This window comes from Cicer arietinum, chromosome 8, assembly GCF_000331145.2.
Source record: "Cicer arietinum cultivar CDC Frontier isolate Library 1 chromosome 8, Cicar.CDCFrontier_v2.0, whole genome shotgun sequence".
Classification (NCBI taxonomy): Eukaryota; Viridiplantae; Streptophyta; class Magnoliopsida; order Fabales; family Fabaceae; genus Cicer; species Cicer arietinum.
The window spans coordinates 26,908,842-26,924,878 of record NC_021167.2 but is presented as its reverse complement, the minus strand read 5'-3'; the positions used below and the strand labels follow the sequence as shown (position 1 = coordinate 26,924,878).

The 16,037-nt window shown below is 31.2% G+C and overlaps 2 protein-coding genes across 2 annotated transcripts; both read right to left on the bottom strand.

The window, feature by feature from the left end:
- Positions 1 to 556: 556 nt before the first annotated feature.
- Positions 557 to 6,900, bottom strand: LOC101504990 (uncharacterized). The gene is made up of 13 exons (XM_004512882.4): positions 6,759 to 6,900; positions 6,158 to 6,652; positions 5,738 to 5,984; positions 4,654 to 4,766; positions 3,525 to 3,604; positions 2,854 to 2,995; positions 2,686 to 2,766; positions 2,452 to 2,556; positions 2,152 to 2,334; positions 1,728 to 1,820; positions 1,046 to 1,185; positions 913 to 979; positions 557 to 812 (listed from the first exon to the last, which is right to left on the bottom strand). Exons 2-13 carry the CDS (start codon positions 6,548 to 6,550, stop codon positions 693 to 695), a joined length of 1,764 nt encoding a protein of 587 aa, XP_004512939.1. The 5' UTR covers positions 6,551 to 6,652; positions 6,759 to 6,900; the 3' UTR covers positions 557 to 692.
- A 1,410-nt stretch (positions 6,901 to 8,310) lies between these two features.
- LOC101504670 (aluminum-activated malate transporter 9-like) lies at positions 8,311 to 13,386 on the bottom strand. Its single transcript, XM_004512881.4, has 6 exons — positions 12,882 to 13,386; positions 10,731 to 10,868; positions 10,369 to 10,638; positions 10,008 to 10,144; positions 9,765 to 9,911; positions 8,311 to 9,092 (listed from the first exon to the last, which is right to left on the bottom strand). Exons 1-6 carry the CDS (start codon positions 13,300 to 13,302, stop codon positions 8,412 to 8,414), a joined length of 1,794 nt encoding a protein of 597 aa, XP_004512938.1. The 5' UTR covers positions 13,303 to 13,386; the 3' UTR covers positions 8,311 to 8,411.
- Positions 13,387 to 16,037: the final 2,651 nt, after the last annotated feature.

Here is a 16,037-nt window from a genome sequence, read left to right as displayed (position 1 = left end):
GATACAATCATATTAAAATGGAAATCACTTTTTGCCGCTGCATAAACATTATTGTTCCCTTGTAATCTAGTAAAAACAACCTAAACATTGTCTCCTAAGAATAGCCCTACAAAATCATCAAAGATAGAGTCAGCCATATTCTGATCTATTTAATTTTACGTTGTAAACATCATCAACCACTTTTGCCGTCAAGTTCTAAAATAACATCTGAGATTTGCTCCCAAGTTCCACTTTTTCCATTTTTATACAAGCTCCAAGTTTCACAGGCATTTGCTTGAAGGTGAACTGTTAACAAACAGGAATGTGATCCAGCACACACATCTTACATAGTCGTACCCCATCCCTCGTTACTATCTTTTAGATATGAATGCATTGACGTGGATATCTCTAGTAGCATAAACAAAGCTTTATATATTCTTTCTATTTGCAGAGCAAAATTTCATACAAAATGTTCACAATGGTTAATCATAGAATTAGTGATTGTACTTCAAAACTCATCCCACTTCTGGACAATGTTTCATCGCTACAAAAAAAAACTGGTAACATAGATATCAGATAGAAATAAAACAAAGCAGGATCTCAACAATGATATATGTAATACAAAGGATTGATCAAGTTGGCTTGAGGCCAATTACATAAGAAATTGCAAATATTACAAGTAAAAAATAACTAAACACAATATGCAGATTGATCTAGCTGGACATCTTGACTTGATCACTAGATTGTAGTGCTTGAGAGGCGAAAAACCTCACATCAACATCTGGATCCTCACTGAGCTCAACCAGACAGGGACGAATGGTACTCTCAACAACCTTCATTGTTCAAATGGCATTTAGTTGTGAGACAATAAAGAAAATTTGAGCAAATGAAGAAAGTGCGTTAAAGATGAAATCTTAAATGGAAGTTACTTACAGACTCATCAACAATTGGAATGAGAGACTGCAATACTTTAGCAACATTGAATTTGATATTGGGTACCCTGCAAGACATACTGTCAGCACTGGCTCAAATATAGACAAGCAAAGTGAGGACCACACAATTTTACCTATCTTTTGCTGCATTAACGACCAGAGGCAGCAGGTTTGAAGAAGTAATTTCTGAGCCCAGAACAGGAGCTAGCAGAGAAATTGCGTGTAAGATCGTCATTCGATACAGATAATGTGGATCATTAATCATGTCCAAAACCTGCAAAGATACTTGTTTAGCTCAATAGTGATCAATACACCAATTGTCTACTGTAAAATAAGAAAATCTTCGGGAGAAATTTATTCAAATTGATACATTTTATTTCATTTTCTTCAAATTTCAGTAGATACCTTAAATAACTGCTTTTGCATATTATGACCTCATTTTATTTCACATCATTTCTTTCCTTATAACATTCCTTTTCATTTTTACTTTTTTCAAAATTAGCATCATTTGATAATTTTGTTTGTGTTAGGTAACAGATGATTATGAACTTCATACCTAGGTCAAGATGTCAAAGCCAAAAATTTTAAGAATTGTGAAATGCATCAAGAAACCCAAACTCTTTTTGCATTATTTTCACGGCGGGGGCAAATTAAAATTGAGTGACAGAGGCCCTACAAGTTTAAGAGAACATTTTCAAAGCATTGGTTTAGAGGATGTTCCATGATATCGCTGGAATTATAATCCTTTTCCATTGTTTAAGTCTTCAGGTAAAATGCTGATCTGCATCAAGAAAATAAGTTTATATGATAAAATACCTGGGGAATAATGTGCTGCATTGCCCATTCTGGTCCAAATTCTTCTGCCAAGCGTTTGACATTATTGGCAGCTGCGTCACGGATTGAGTATACCTACAACCACAACCAATATAGTTGAAGTCGACATGATGCCTTTGAAGCGAATAACATGAAAAACAGAGTCGCATTGACCTATCCCCCACCCCACCCCGCAAAAGAAAAACAGAATAACAAGCTGCCTAACCATAGACGTTTTAAAGCATTTTTTATAACTTGTACACAGATCTCTAAGAAAGATCTGTGAGCTTTATATTACACTATGAGACTTCAAAGCTATTTCACATCCTAAATAACTTGGGCAGAAAAAAAATTGTGCCCTTTAAAGAACCACTACAAAAAATACATTTCAAGCCTTGTCCATATAAAGTTTAGTAGCTTCTCATACCTTGTCCTTGAGCCATTGCATGCAAAGAGCTCCAAGTTTATCATCAAAAAATCCTACACCCAACTGACTTGCTAACAAGGGTATATATTCTATGATTGCAAGTCTAACTCTCCAGTGCCGATCCTCAGCAAGCTCAACAATAGCTGGTAATAGCGATTGAGATAACAGGTCAATACCAATAACCTGCAAGGAACACATGCAAATACATTACCATAGCTTCAATAGAAGAAATATATGAAACGTAATAGCATTTGAGATGTACATTGCCAATCTGAAAATTTTCAATTTTAAGCCACAAACCTGGTTCACTTGATCAAGCTTGCTGATAATATTTAGCCTAACATCAGGAAACTCATCTTTCAAAAGAGAGAGGAAAATAGGAAGCAGTTGCTCAATTGTTGCATCCTACAACAGCCACAAAAATATATCAAAAGCAAGAACACACATGCATCCTCTCCTTCATTTGAGTAGATACATTTTAAAATACATTAATTAATGCGAGTACAACTTGTGTTCTTAGATAGAGGTTCATACCTTCCCTAAGACTGGTGCCATTCCCATTATAACTGAAGCCAATGCAGAGCGAACATGTTGAGATGAATCTGTGGATAACTCCTAGAACAGCCAAACTTGACCAGTCATTAACAATATATCTATAGACATCAAAAGTATAATAAAAATTAATATGAGGTATAGCCATACCTTAACACATGGTAGAATATGCTGAATAGCTAGTTCAGGATTTAATATGCGGGAGAACTTGGTCACTTTCCCAGCAGCAGCGATACGTACTTCAGCCTCATTATCACGCAGCAGCCGAACATATGCAGGAACCAATTCCGCCCTAAAAATGTATCATCATCGTAATTATTAACAGTCAATTAGAATCTGAGAAACAAGTACATATTAAATCATGCCATAAGCACGGAAAAATTAATATGCGGCTCTAACATTTATACATTTGACAAGTAGCATGAGGTTTTTGACCACCGAAGAATGTCTATAAATTAATTAATATCAACTTCAGGAACAGATTTTCAAGAAAACTCCAGTGGATAAGGTGATAGGACACTGGTTTGGGGCCTAAGCCCAATAAACAAGCTGAATAGAAAAGTTAGAGGAAGATCCGCTGAGGTGGCAGTGTGTTAAATTGTGGGAGGGGTTCTAGGGAGTTAGTTTATTCAGTTGTCAACAAAGTCCATGTGATTCTGTTATTTAGGGGAGTGAGGTCATTCTTGCATTTGTGAATACTTCACTTAGGAAAGAATATCTCTCTGGTTTATCGTTTTCAATTGATCTGAATTTGCAGGTTCTATCATAAGGCATGCAGGAAAGTCGTGACAACAATTCATTATACAGATAAGAAAGGTTACCTGGTGGAATCAGGACCAACAGCTTCACATAGCTCATAGAGTTGATTGGCAACCATGTAACGAACGCGCCATGACTTATCCTGGATAGTACAATATTCAACAATGTAATAAAGCATGTAGAACATGATTCTAGAGACAACACAGGCCAGCAAAAACATTTGTTTTTTTTGTTTTTTTCTTCTTAAGAATACAAATAGATTTCTTCAAATTAAAATGAAAAAGTGTGGGTTATGAATAAGAAGGGCGCGCTGACAGCCAACAAAAGTAACACTGAAAGAGAATCCACCTTCTAACAGACCTACAGCCAAGGTGTAAACTAACTCAACTATCGAATACTACAAATGCAGTAGTTACTCATAACAAGTTAGGCATGATTAAAATCTTCAACCTAACATGAGGAGTGTCAAGAGTAGTGTATTAAGCACATAAACATGTGCTTGAGGGTGATGATACTAGCCTATTTTACTGTACACTAATGCACTCACACCCATATCGATTACAGTTCTTACTTCGCACTAATAGATTCTTTCCTAATTATATGTGTTCTTGTATGTCCACTCGTCCATTGCAATATTCTCAGCTATGCAAAATTTAGCTTATATGCTCTAGTTGACATTTTCCAGCCCAATGTACCATAAAGAACTGTCGATCTTATGACTATGTGGTAAAGTGACGCCTATGCTATGAAACAATAATATAAGATATATCGTAAGCTGATACATACTACTAAATTATGAAAGTATAGTTATTTGCACAGTGCTACATACATTGGATAGAAGTAACAACCCATGGGCTCAGCATATGATATACTCATAAGTCAAAGTGAAATGCCAAAATGAGAAAAACAAGACATCCCCTCATTGTGTTGGGCACAAAATAGATGTACAAGAAAGATATGTCTCTGCACATATAAACACAAATTCCATGTATATGTTCACATGAAAGGATGCCTAAAGCTATACTAGCACAGAGTCACAGACAGGAGGCTTGAACGAGATGTAGCTCAACCATGGACCTCTTACAAAATTGTTCTATTATTACACTTTGTTAAATTAAATCTTAGTAAATCAGTAAGTTAGACAGCAAAAAATGCATATCATCCCACATAAATTACTAATGCCTAAAGTACCTGAGAAAAATTGACTATAACAGGAAGAATATGTGCCACACAATCTTGAGGCTCCAACAATTTTCCAAGAGCTGCACAACCCTCAACAGCAAGAAGCCGAACAGAATCTTGATCTACAAGAACAATAGTCAAGAAGTTATTAGTTTATATAATTACATCCAGTAGATTACTTAAAAAATATTGTACTATTCAATAAATGAGCTTATGAACGTGACACACAAAAAGTATATTCATTTAATTAGTTGTTAGTGGAATATACTGATAACTTCATAATATCTTCAGTTTCTAACATGGAAAATAAATAAACTTCCAAGATTAAAAGAAACTTAAAAGTTTCATCTTAAATTCATTAAACAAATAAAATTTATCAGAAGGTCGATTTTTTTAATAAGATTATAGGCAACAATAATGTAAATGCCCCCTTGAGAGTTTCCTTCATTTGGTTAAAGTTCCACTTGTTTGGCCTCACTGGAATTAAATAAGTATTTCCTTTGTTAAAAATAATGATAACAGCATCAGTTCATCAGGAAAAGTCTGCACAAATGAAAAGTGTTGTCTAGGAAACTAAGATCATCAGAGATTAAATACAAACAGTTGAAGGCTATTAGATGCTGATAACTAAGGTACTTAGATGAAAGTGGATATTTCTTGTATTTAAGGTACTTCGGTGAATAACTTTCGAAGTCACACTACATAGGACCTGGTTGAAACTTTTCAATGACTCCAAAAATATTTAAATTTTAAAGCAGAACCCAATCTTCTTGTTCTCTCATGTTTCCTTCTTGTTGATCTACTAAACTTAAATCGACCTAATTCCCTACCTACATGAACTGACAACCGTCAAACAGAATTTCATTATCTGATTTGCATATAGCCCTACATGAAAAAGTCTTTATACAACATTATTCTCAGCCATAGAATACCAGCTATCTATCCCCGGCTCCTCACCTAATCTAAACAACAAAGCCATTCAACTAAATATATTTATACTCATAATCCATTCATCATTATGTTTTGCCTACATTTATTCAATAGATCCATAAAGGAGCGCAGAAATTAGACATATTAAATAAACTTTACATACCATCCTGTGTGAGATCATCAAACACAGACATGATGTCGGTTTTCAAGTGGGCAGCTTCAACAGTAGAAGCAAACTTTCCAAGGTTGGTAGCAGCGGATCTCCTAACCATGGGCATATCATCTTGACACAGCTGACCATATATGGCTCTTAGTTCAGTCTTCAATCCCTCCGATGCACTAGGATAAGCGATGTGAAACAAACCGCATGAAGAAACTCGAGCAGTGAACCACTCTCCAGAAGCCAACCTCTACACATTTGATATCACAACAAAACCATCATATTGATAAATGCAATGAATCACAATCCGCTCAGGATTTATAATATAATAACACCGATGATTTTAAATCACCATCATACACATAATGCATCAAAATTAAACTCTACAATAAAAATGAAATGTTATGTTATGTTATTAACTACCTTAACTAAAGGAATGAAGTGTTCAACCAAATCTTGTTCTCTCATCTGAGCTCCAATTCTACAAAGCGACTCAACTGATTTATCCCTAACACAAGTTTCCTCAACGGTACACAGAGTTTCCAAAGGCGGAAGCAAAACGCTAGCATACTCAACACCACCAACATAAGGAACGAAAACCCCTAATTCCTCTGCGGTTGCAAGAAGCACCTCATCATCGTCGTCGTTGTTCTCGCTGAGAAAAGGAATCAACTCCTTTCTTGTTCTTTCCTCGCCAAGCGCACGAGCAATCGTCGAAAGCCTACGGATCGAGTTCAGCCTTAGTTGAATGTCCTCGTTCTTCAACTCGTCGATTAGAACAGCGATTGGATATAGAGGTTGATCCACCATAGCCATGTCGATTTGAATCTACGATTCGCCCGATTTCAAACGCGAAATGATGATTAAAAAATTGTAATAATTCTCGAAATCTGCAAAATCTGCAATGCGATTCTTGATCTGAAGAAATAGAGCGTGATTCAGATAAATTAATTAAAAAAATTGAAAAATTAACAAAAAAATGAAGAAAAAATAATTAGAGGATGATGAAGAAGTGTTCTTGAACCTGAATGAGATTTGAATTTGGATTTGATTGGATCGGATCTATTGTTTGGATGGAGAGAAAATAGGTATGTTAGAATTTTCCCGAGAAAATAAGCATTCTGAGGGTGTAATAACTGATGATTTGTTTGGCTTGTATTGTCTTTTTTGTGTTTATTGTTCATTGTTTGGGGTGAAGATTATTCAAATCGTGCTTTTTGGACCTAAAGTGATTTTACCCGATCCAGAAACAAATACGGGTTTTACAACTTTTTAGTTCTTTTTTTTTCTTTTTTGTTATTCTTGATTTTAGATGTATTTGAAAAAATTAAACTTCTGGAATTTCAATATTCAAGTCACAGGCTTTTTTCACATAATTAATTTTCGTCAAATTGTTTTAGTTAAAATGATTGGAATAAGTGATTAATAAATATCCGTTAATGTTTAATTAATGTGATTAATGCTAGTATTTCAAATTCATATTGTTCGTGTGAACTTTATTATTTGAGTGTAAAAATAACAAAATAAATTAATGTCTTAAAATAAGAATACAATATATTTTACACATGTATTTAATCATTCTAAAATTAAATATGATGGAAACAAAAATAGATTAAATTACATATATTAAGAAATGTAGTTGATGAGTTTAGATTTATACAACTTCAATAAAATTAAGTTTATTGTCTAATTTACCCTCCATAATAATTTAGATATTTGGAAATTTAAAAGTTACATTAAATAAATAGTATTTTAGAGATATTATTATTAAATAAGATAAAAATATTAATATTTATTTATATTTTATTGCAAAAAATGAATTTTATTTTACATATAATTCATTTCAAATGAAGTGTTTAGTGACGTGTTTGTTTAATAAATATAATAAATCATGTAGTTTTAAATTTTTTAAATAGATGAGAACATCTTATTAAATAACTACATAAAAACTATTTTTTACACAAAAATAATTTTCAGTAATTTTGCCAAACATGTTATTAAACGGATATTTCATTTAAATTTGTATTAATTTGATGCGATATGATTCATTTCAGATAAATTACCTACAAACAAAACATGAGTATTTGACTTAACTTTTAAAATCCATATGTAAGAGGGGAGCTAGCAAGTAGCAACTCTCTAGTATTCTTTTTTATTATGTATTTTAATTAATTAATTAATTAATTAATTACATAAATTATCTAATTAAGTTAACCAGAGTCTCCATTCTCCAAAGTAGTTTCAATTTTGATTTAATAATGCACAAAATATTTATTGTAAATTAAAAAAAATATTAATTTACTTTATCATATAAATGTTACTATTTTTCACAGACACTATTAATATGAGAAAAATATAAAAAATACGATATAAAAATTATATTGATAATAAGAATAATGATCGCATCAAGTTGCAATAAGGCTAATATAGTCATTGCGAGTAAGTAACAAATGTCACTAAGTAATTGTAATGAAACTAACTACTTAACAAGAGTAATTAATTAGTTTATCCGATAGTAAATACTAAAAAATATTTTAAGAAAATTAAGCACTGCAGCACGAAGAAATATTCAAATGTTCTAAAGAAACAGTAACAATGCATATTTTGATTTTCGGACAAGAACAGTTAGATATTTCCATGATACATGTTACAAAGTGAAAGTGTATATGTCAAATTGTTAATCCTTAAATTTGAAACAATTAAACAACCTAGTCCAACCAGATGTTACAGTTTCTTGTTGTTCAAGAGGGTCCTTAAACTTTGCTTTCTCACCTAATTCTTCAAAAGAATCCACAAGGTTCTGTAGCCTTGCCACAAATTCAATCAAAAGTGATGTAAATGTAGCCAAAGTTAATGAACTAGCACTTTCATATGTTTTTGATTCTTCCTGTTTTGTCATAATTGCATCTGCTTGAAATGAAATATGTGCCGGCCAAGATGTCTGTTTCCGAAAATATTTTTCATCGGTAACATTCGCTGGGTTAATGATGTCGGCTGCAACGGTTTCTTCCCAACTTTTTGGAACTCTAACTGATCTTAAATCAAGTACAGCTTCACTTAGTGACTTGTACTCCAAGAAATGGCTTTCTTCGTCCATGTTCAAGAGGTCTTGTGAATCGTTTTCGTTTCTTGGCCTGTTACCGATTTCCCACAGGTCTGCATTTACAAGAAGGAAAGATTTTTTATCGATCCTTTGTTGTAATTCTTCTGCTGCCTCGTGTACTTCGAATAGAATGTCCTCTTCGCCTAGTTTCTCCATCTTTTTAACTTTGTCACCTAGTTCGCGTAGAACTTTAGCCGCTTCGGAACCTACCTTCTTGAGCTCGTTGCGAAAAACTTGCCTCTTCTCAGCTGGAGCCTACTTTTCAAAAGGTGGTTTTTAGGACACGTCTATTTGCATACATCGAAAATAACAAAGATACATGTTTAATTGAGAAAACTTTTTATGTTTTTGTTTTCTGTTTTCACTTTTAATTTCAAAACTATATTTGTAAGTAGTTTTCATTGTGTCTTGTATAGATATTAGAAAACAAGAATATAAAGAGAATACAAGATAAATACAATAACAACCAAGCTTAATTCCACTAAGTAGGGCCAGTTATAACCACTGCATTCTATCATATAGCATTATCTTTATCCAGTTCATTATCTTTATGCCTCTACCGCATCTGCAATAGGTTCTACTAAAGGCATAAGAGTTTCTCTTAGAGTTTTTCTAGATCTTCTTACTACAGAATCTGCAAGTCTGCAATAGATTCTACCCCAACTTTCTCTAATGTTGTTATTTCTAATCATATGTAGTCAGTCTTTAGTCTTTTCACACATCTAACATAACATTCTCATATCTACTGCGATTATCTTAAACTAATTTTTAAAAAACATAATAGAACTAATATTAAAGAAAAAATGATGCTAACAAAAGCCACTTTTCTGAGACATCAAAAGAGAAAAAAATAACAAAATTTGAAGTGAAGACTCTCCAAGGCTAATAATAAAGAGTATAACAGAAAAATTGCCAAATAAGAAGTACCTGTATTTCAGAAAGTATACATCCATGCATAGCCATGACCATAAATGCACAATGCCTAAGTGCTCCACTTACTTTAACATAATTTTTCCATGGATATCTAAGCATTCTGTAACGACCATGAGGCGGTTCCCACACAGCAAAACTCATCTTCAAACAACAATACGCGAGTACGAGTCAGAGCAATGATCATTTCATTCTCTTCATGGAAAAACAGACAGTAAATTTAAGGAGATAAGATATTACCAATGCATCCTCTGTGCTTGTAGATTCAACAGCTGATCTATAGCCACTGTAAACTACATCGTCAGATGCTTGATATGTAAGAATTTTCGAAGGCACCCTCTCGTATTCGATACAGTTAAGGTAGTTATTTACTACACCTGAAAAAGAAACATAAACAAAACTATTCAACCTAAGAAAAGATAAGGTTATGAAGCATCAAAACTAAATGTAAGTAGTTGCTTATTACTACATATTAAATGACGTAAATTTTAATAAGCCTGAAAAAATTATTGTATTATTTTTTTTGGTAAATCAATTCCATACAAAATTGTGGAGACTAATCCCTCAAGGTATCTCAGATTCATTTAAAGGGCTGACTAACCTTCTAATGATGTTGCAACGCCCGTGAAATTTTTTGCAACAAGATTATGCAGATCCTCACCGGCCCAGATCGGATATATGCACACATTTACACCAACGGATACAGCAGCACCAAGGGCAATGAGCAAAAATCGATTTGTAGCTGTATGAAAAAATTCGCCTGTTCGATATCCGGATACGATAATGTAGCAATAGGTGATCAAGAACACGCGGAAACCGTATTCATAAGCCTTCATGGTAGGGTATAGTTTAGCATATGTGGCACAGAATCCTACAAATCAAACACCATAACATCAGAAAAGCAACACATAAGCTAATGAAGAAAAAAAAGAGATAAAATGAATGTGATTCAAAATTTCAGACCTATAATGAAGATTGTAACCATTATTACAATTTCTTCCCATTCTCCTGCCAATTTTGATAGCATTCCCATTGCCAAAGCAAGTCCTCCAGCTGATAAAGTCCCTAATCCTCTGTTAAGCCCTTTGCTAAGAGTTGCTCCTGCATGAATATACATTGTGATGACCAAATTATTGTTTCTAAGTGAAAAGTTGAATTGATGTTTATGCTTGTGTTGTTTGACCCAATGGAAAATGTGATGAAGAGCTCTTAGGTTTGTTAAGTTGATGATGCTTATGCATTGTTCATTTGATAAACAACTTAATAAAGATCTTATAGCATAGGCACTTAAATAAGCTATTTCTACAATGAAAAGATAAAATAATATTAAGTTATTAACTTATTTTCATATTAAGTATAAGTTTGGTTTCATAAGCTATCCTGATGAGTTAATCAAAATAAGCAGATAGATAAACTCAAATAAGTCAATTCAATCAGACGCTAAGAATTATAAGCTCTAGATAAGTCATCTATGTGGGAGTTGCCATATGACAATAACAGATCTAGGATAAATTCTAATACCATTTTTAAGTTTTAGGTCCAACTCAACTCTATAAAATCGACGATCGACTTTTATTGTCTGATCGTCGTTAGTGTTTCGAGTGACTTTAAAGCATTGGTCCATGGTTGACCTAATCCACCTTAGATTTTGCCAAGTTTTCAATTTAATAAAAGAGAGAGTATATAAACATTATACAATTGACTATTTGACTTAAATAAGCAAAACAGTAACTGTGGAACTTGCAGCAGAAACGTTTATCACATGTGATTTCATAGTCACAAATTGAATATGAAATTGAAATATTATCAAACTAACTAAATTAACATAGTAAGTACAAAAATAGGATGTCCCATGGTCAAACATTTCTAATTCCTTCCTTTATTTATTTAATCATAAAAATCAACATCAGTTTACTTTTCCTGTTGATGATTAATTAAAATAACTCAATTTTAGAAATCACATTTTTAAAATTTATTTTGAACAATCACAATCACATGTTTTAATTTTAACGATATATCATATCATCATCATTCTAACAACAATTTTGATTGTACTTTGTTTCATTCCATTAATACTGTTATCACATTAATTTTGGTCTCTTTATTATCTATTTTCATAACAATTTTTGTATGAAAAGTAAATAAATAGAAGTAGATTTAATTCAATTAACGCCAGGCGTAATTTTGGAAACTAAAAATAGATTGGTTGTAGGAAAAAAATGTGGCATGGAACTATAATCTAAACTAGTTTTATGACCTCCAATGAAAATATAAGATGTTTCTACATCCCTTCATTTTTGTACCTGAGTTTTAAAATCAGTAGCATGACATAATCAAATGAATTAATTTCATTGATTATCACTATCAGTATAAAATAAAATTGATTTTGATATAACCATTAAACTAAAAACTAGTTTAAAGGGACATATCGTTTGTAAAGCTTTTACTATAACATTTGCTGAAAATCCACTACTTTGCCAAATCATCTCACTCACTCCTTTAAATATATTTTGTTTAATTGCAGTTTTGGTCCCTCTATTATTATCAATTCACATAATTTGTCTTCTTATTTTAAAAGTTGACAGTTTTGGTAGCTCTCTCAGATTTTTTAATTAAAAAACTACGATTTAACATATTTTAAGTACCGTGATATACAATTTTATGATATAGAATTATTTAAATGTATTAATTATTTATATTTCATTAATTAAATTAAAAATATAAAAGATTTCAAAAATTGAAAGTCAAATTTTTATGGTGTTTTATTCAAATTTCATAGATATTAATCATTATACAACCATCGTATCATATGTAAGGTTATGTAAAACATCACACGTCATAATTTTTTAGTTAAAAAATAAGAAACTATCATACTTTTAAAATAGATCGACCAATTTCATAAAACAGTAAAAATAGAAAAATTAAAACTTCAAAAATAAATGAACTAAAACTGCAATTAAATATATCATAAAATTGCTAGTACGATGCCGCAAAATGTTAGTTCATATTTTTGTAAAATATATTTATACTCAAGATGTTAAATCAAACTCATAAATATATAAAACTAAGTTTGATTTGATACATTATAATTATATAATAGTTAAATTCGCTTACCAATGCTGAACTCGAAGACGACAACAACAGTAAGAATGGCCCAAACAGAGTAGCGACCAACATCTTGAAACGGTTGTTTAAGAAAAATCAACAAAGAAATCAGAATAAGAGCAACACCCATTTTAGCCGAAAATATAATCTTCCTTGGATCAGAACGACCCATTTCCCACGCGCTGACAGTCACGCGCTTCACATTTTTCCACAATTCGACGATCCCATCGGAGAAACCACGGAACGAACAGCAGCGGCGTTTGGAATTTCCCGGCACGGCGAAGTAATCTTCATCGGACTCCGGTAAAGGAATCCCAATTTGAGAATAACCACCTCCAGTACCGGCTTTCATGGATAATAGTTTCCCTTTTTTCTCAGCGAAACTGTGACGAAAGGAACCTAATTTCGGTGCTCTTGAAGAAGCCATCATGGTTAGTTTGATTGAAGTTGAAACTGGTTTTTAGATTTTGAATGAATGAATGAATCAATTTCAAAGTGAAAAGCAAATAAAGTTGTTTTAGTTGCCGCATATGTTGCTCTTTGTATAGTCGTGCCCACCATTATCATCATTATTATTTATATTCATTATTATTACCCAATTATTTATATTCATATATCTTTTTTAAATTTGAAATTAGACTTTTAATTTTTTTTCTACTAAATTCAACTTTGTTAATTTATTATTAATAATATAATTAAATAAATATTTTTTTTTATAATTTGGATTAGTGATTTACCGAACTAAATTTATTGCAATTTTTTATGTAATTAATTAGGTGTCGTGTAGATATAAAAAATTGAGATTCATGAATCAGTTACTGTTTTTTTTAGATTCATTACCAAATTGGACTTTAATTGTATAAAAAAACAAACAATAATAACTAAAATTATAATTAGGAATAAGTCATTAAATTTATTTCATTTTTTATTATTAAATTAATAGAGGTTAATAGACTTAATTATTTTTCTTAATAAAATATTAAAGTAGATATTTTTATTTATAAATGAGTCTAGAAAAGTTTTAATTATGGCTTCTTTTTTTAAGATTCATAATGGTCGGGTGCTCAAAAAGGTTGGATATAAAAACTTTAGAGTTGGTCTAAGGATAAGGCCACCAAAACAAGCATTAGGCCTCCCTAAAAAAAAAAATTTTACTTAAAAAGGCATCAAATATTTTTTTATCTATGAAAAATGCCTCACATTTTAATATTTTTAAAACTAATTTTGATAAAATTTTATATAAATTAAATAAAATATTTTGTTTTTATTACAAATTATTTAATACTTATCTCAGTACAACTAAATTGGTTAATTAAAACAGTAGAGATGAAAGAAATATTAATTATAAATTGAATAATCATGAGATAAAAGGTGAGTACATCATTAATATGAGAAATATTAGTTATAAATGGAGAGATCATGAGATAAATAGTGAACATATTCTTAACATGAGTTACTAGAGTGTTACAATATATACACATTCTTTTCTTATTCAACTAAATTTATATAATTATTAAATAAATATTAATAATTTATTTATTAAATTTTGAAAATGCCTTATTTAATAATTTCACTTTAGGTCTCATAACGTGTTGGGCCAGCGCTGCTCTTCCATTTACGTGGACTATACACATAATAAATACAAAATTTCAAATAAACAAAAGTAGAATAGTAGTAGATCACCGTTGTGGAAATTATCATACTTAAAAAATAAAAATTGTCATAAAAAGACTCACTTTTAATTCTAATGCAACTTTGATTGTTTTTTCGAAAAAATATTAGAGAAGAAGATTCGGAGAAGCATGATGAAGAAGATAAGATTAATTTTTTTTTTAAAAGAGAATAAAATAATTATTTGTTGATCGAATAGATTAGTTGTACGCTTATTTACATGAACATATAATGGTCACATCAATAAATTTAACGTCTTTAGAAAAAGAAGTGACCAAAGAATTTAACTAATCAACAATTGTTAAAGACACAAACTATTTTGAAATATTGATAAAATTAACGACTTGTTTAAGAGTAGGAACAAAGTTAGTGACCTAATATTCATATTAATATGTCATCAATACACCATTTATTAATGGTGTAGTTTATATGGCACTCATCCATATTAACATATGTCATCAAGTATATTAGTGGAATGGACGTCATTGAAATTTAATTAGTTGTGGAAACATAGTTGCACTCACTTCATTGTTGATGTATAGGATTAAAAAATTCACCAACAAACCTTTAACAAAAACCTTAATTTTGAGGAAATGAAAGTACTTGAAGTGAACACAAATAAAGTTTTGACCTTCATTTGTTCTTCTAATCCTCACAAACTTGAATTTTCTTAACAAAAAAAGAAGTACTTGAATTAAAAACACATATTTTTTACTTTTATTTGTTCTTCTTGCCCTAACAAACTTGAACTTTATTTAAAAGTTAAGAATTGAAGTATAATTCTACTAACCCCAACAAATTTCAAGTAAAGATTCAAATAAAGGTTCAAAATTATAATAGTTATGACATTCACAAAGAAAACTTTTATACGTCTCTTATATCTTTCCTATGCCCATAGTTTCTCATTGTGCCTCTTCTACAATCACTAAAACATCAACACAAATTTATAGAGACCTTAATGTAGCAATGTTTGCGATGCCCTAAATAAAAACTCCACAAAATCATTTGCCTCATTCAGCCATGTTTTCAATCACTAACCATAAATATACCACATATCATATATGTCACACCTAATCAACATATTTTAATACACTTTTTATAGCATTGCACTTGGTGTGTTTAGATGTGTTATAGGTCTTAAATAATTGTTAGATTTTACCACATCATGATCTATTCTTCTTTTCATACTATAATTTGGTGACGTTGAAAGTCTAAAAAGCAGAGCTATAACTCTAATATTGAGGCTAAAATCCATTTCAGATGTTTTGATGATAAATAAATAAAAAGTGATTTGTTGCAGTTATCATAATGACTGCAAGTTTTAACTCATGTAATTAGTTATTAGTGCGTTGATTAGCATATATTGGACTAAGCTTTTGGTCAGTTATTCAACTTATCTAGTTTAACCTAAAATAAATAGAATATTTGATATCATTGTCCTCATATCTTACTATTATTCAATTTTTATAGAGGTCTAGTCGTTTTTGAACTTCT

What these genes read in the sequence shown, in the direction of transcription:
- LOC101504990 (XM_004512882.4), bottom strand. Translation starts at nt 6,550, where the DNA reads ATGGCTATGGTGGATCAACCTCTATATCCAATCGCTGTTCTAATCGAC. An exon ending in GTTGGTCCTGATTCCACCAG is followed by an intron (nt 2,996 to 3,524) that starts GTAACCTTTCTT and finishes ATACATTTTTAG; the next exon opens with GGCGGAATTGGTTCCTGCAT. An exon ending in TGGCACCAGTCTTAGGGAAG is followed by an intron (nt 2,557 to 2,685) that starts GTATGAACCTCT and finishes TGGCTGTTGTAG; the next exon opens with GATGCAACAATTGAGCAACT.
- LOC101504670 (XM_004512881.4), bottom strand. Translation starts at nt 13,302, where the DNA reads ATGATGGCTTCTTCAAGAGCACCGAAATTAGGTTCCTTTCGTCACAGT. An exon ending in GGTTACAATCTTCATTATAG is followed by an intron (nt 10,639 to 10,730) that starts GTCTGAAATTTT and finishes TTTGATTTGTAG; the next exon opens with GATTCTGTGCCACATATGCT. An exon ending in GTATACTTTCTGAAATACAG is followed by an intron (nt 9,093 to 9,764) that starts GTACTTCTTATT and finishes TTTGAAAAGTAG; the next exon opens with GCTCCAGCTGAGAAGAGGCA.